Source organism: Merops nubicus, unplaced genomic scaffold (genome assembly GCF_000691845.1).
Source record: "Merops nubicus isolate BGI_N331 unplaced genomic scaffold, ASM69184v1 scaffold39114, whole genome shotgun sequence".
NCBI lineage: Eukaryota > Metazoa > Chordata > Aves > Coraciiformes > Meropidae > Merops > Merops nubicus.
This window is the reverse complement of record NW_008604236.1, coordinates 1-1,031: the sequence shown is the minus strand read 5'-3', so window position 1 is coordinate 1,031 and position 1,031 is coordinate 1. Positions and strand designations below refer to the sequence as shown.

The 1,031-nt window shown below is 61.8% G+C and overlaps 1 protein-coding gene across 1 annotated transcript; it reads right to left on the bottom strand.

The window, feature by feature from the left end:
- Positions 1 to 16: 16 nt before the first annotated feature.
- Positions 17 to 1,025, bottom strand: NDUFS7 (NADH dehydrogenase (ubiquinone) Fe-S protein 7, 20kDa (NADH-coenzyme Q reductase); the record flags this gene model as incomplete). The annotated part of the gene is made up of 3 exons (XM_008938943.1): positions 17 to 196; positions 387 to 504; positions 1,009 to 1,025. Coding segments are annotated over 3 exons (315 nt in total), but the record flags the coding sequence as incomplete, so codon positions are not given.
- Positions 1,026 to 1,031: the final 6 nt, after the last annotated feature.

Here is a 1,031-nt window from a genome sequence, read left to right as displayed (position 1 = left end):
CCGCCCCAGCCCCTACCTTCCGCAGGGCAGGAGCCATTTTGTTGGTCAGGGTGCCGGCCACGATCATGACGTCGGCCTGGCGGGGGCTGGCCCGGAACACCACCCCGAAACGGTCCATGTCGTAGCGAGGAGCCGCCATGTGCATCATCTCCACGGCACAGCACGCCAGCCCGAAGGTCATGGGCCACAGGGAGCTCTGCAGAGGGAGGGACGGGGCAGAGCTTTGTAACCCAAGTGCCACTTGTCACGCCGGGGAGACCGATCTGCTTCCCCACGGAGAGGTCTCCAGCTGTTCTCGGCCCGAGGAGGAGGCGGCACGAATCCACCTCTCCCCAGCCCCTCGAAGCTCAGGCCCTGCTGCTCCCAGGGCGGCTGCGGCGACTCACCCGTCGCGCCCAGTTGACCAGGTCGTCGAGTTTGGTGACAATGTATTCGCCTCTGCTGGCGGGGACGGAGGATTTCCTCTGCACGACCGCTGAGCTCTGCGGCTGGACTTGGACAGCGCTGAGGACAAAGAGCAGAGCGTGTCAGTCACCAAGAGTAACTGCAGAAGGCAGCTGCCAGCCTCGAGGAGCTGCGAGCCCATGAAGAACCCGTGGTACCTCACTTACAGCCAAGCCCAGAGCACCAGGCCAGAAGGGGCCTCGTGGATCATTGGGTCAAACCTTTCCCAGCAAAAGCACAAAATCTCACCCCCTCTGCACCTACCAGAGATTGTGTTTCTAGCAGGGCTTTTTTTCCCCTTGCTGTGGGGGAACTGTAGATTCTATGGCTCAGGCAGAGCCCCCCTGTTTGTTGTACCCAAATTCTGGAGGGTGCCGGGCGGGCTCGTCTCCGGGGCTCGCAGCCTGCCAGTTAATCCTGGCTTTTAAGAAGCAACACAAGGAAGAGACTGTGATGCAGATGCAGAGCTACAGCAAACAGGTTTCTTCCCCTGTGCCACCTGGGACCCCCCACCCACGGGGGATGGACACAGCCCAGGAACCCACCCCTGAGCCCCAGCGTTACCTGTCGGCACCATCAGCAGGTGT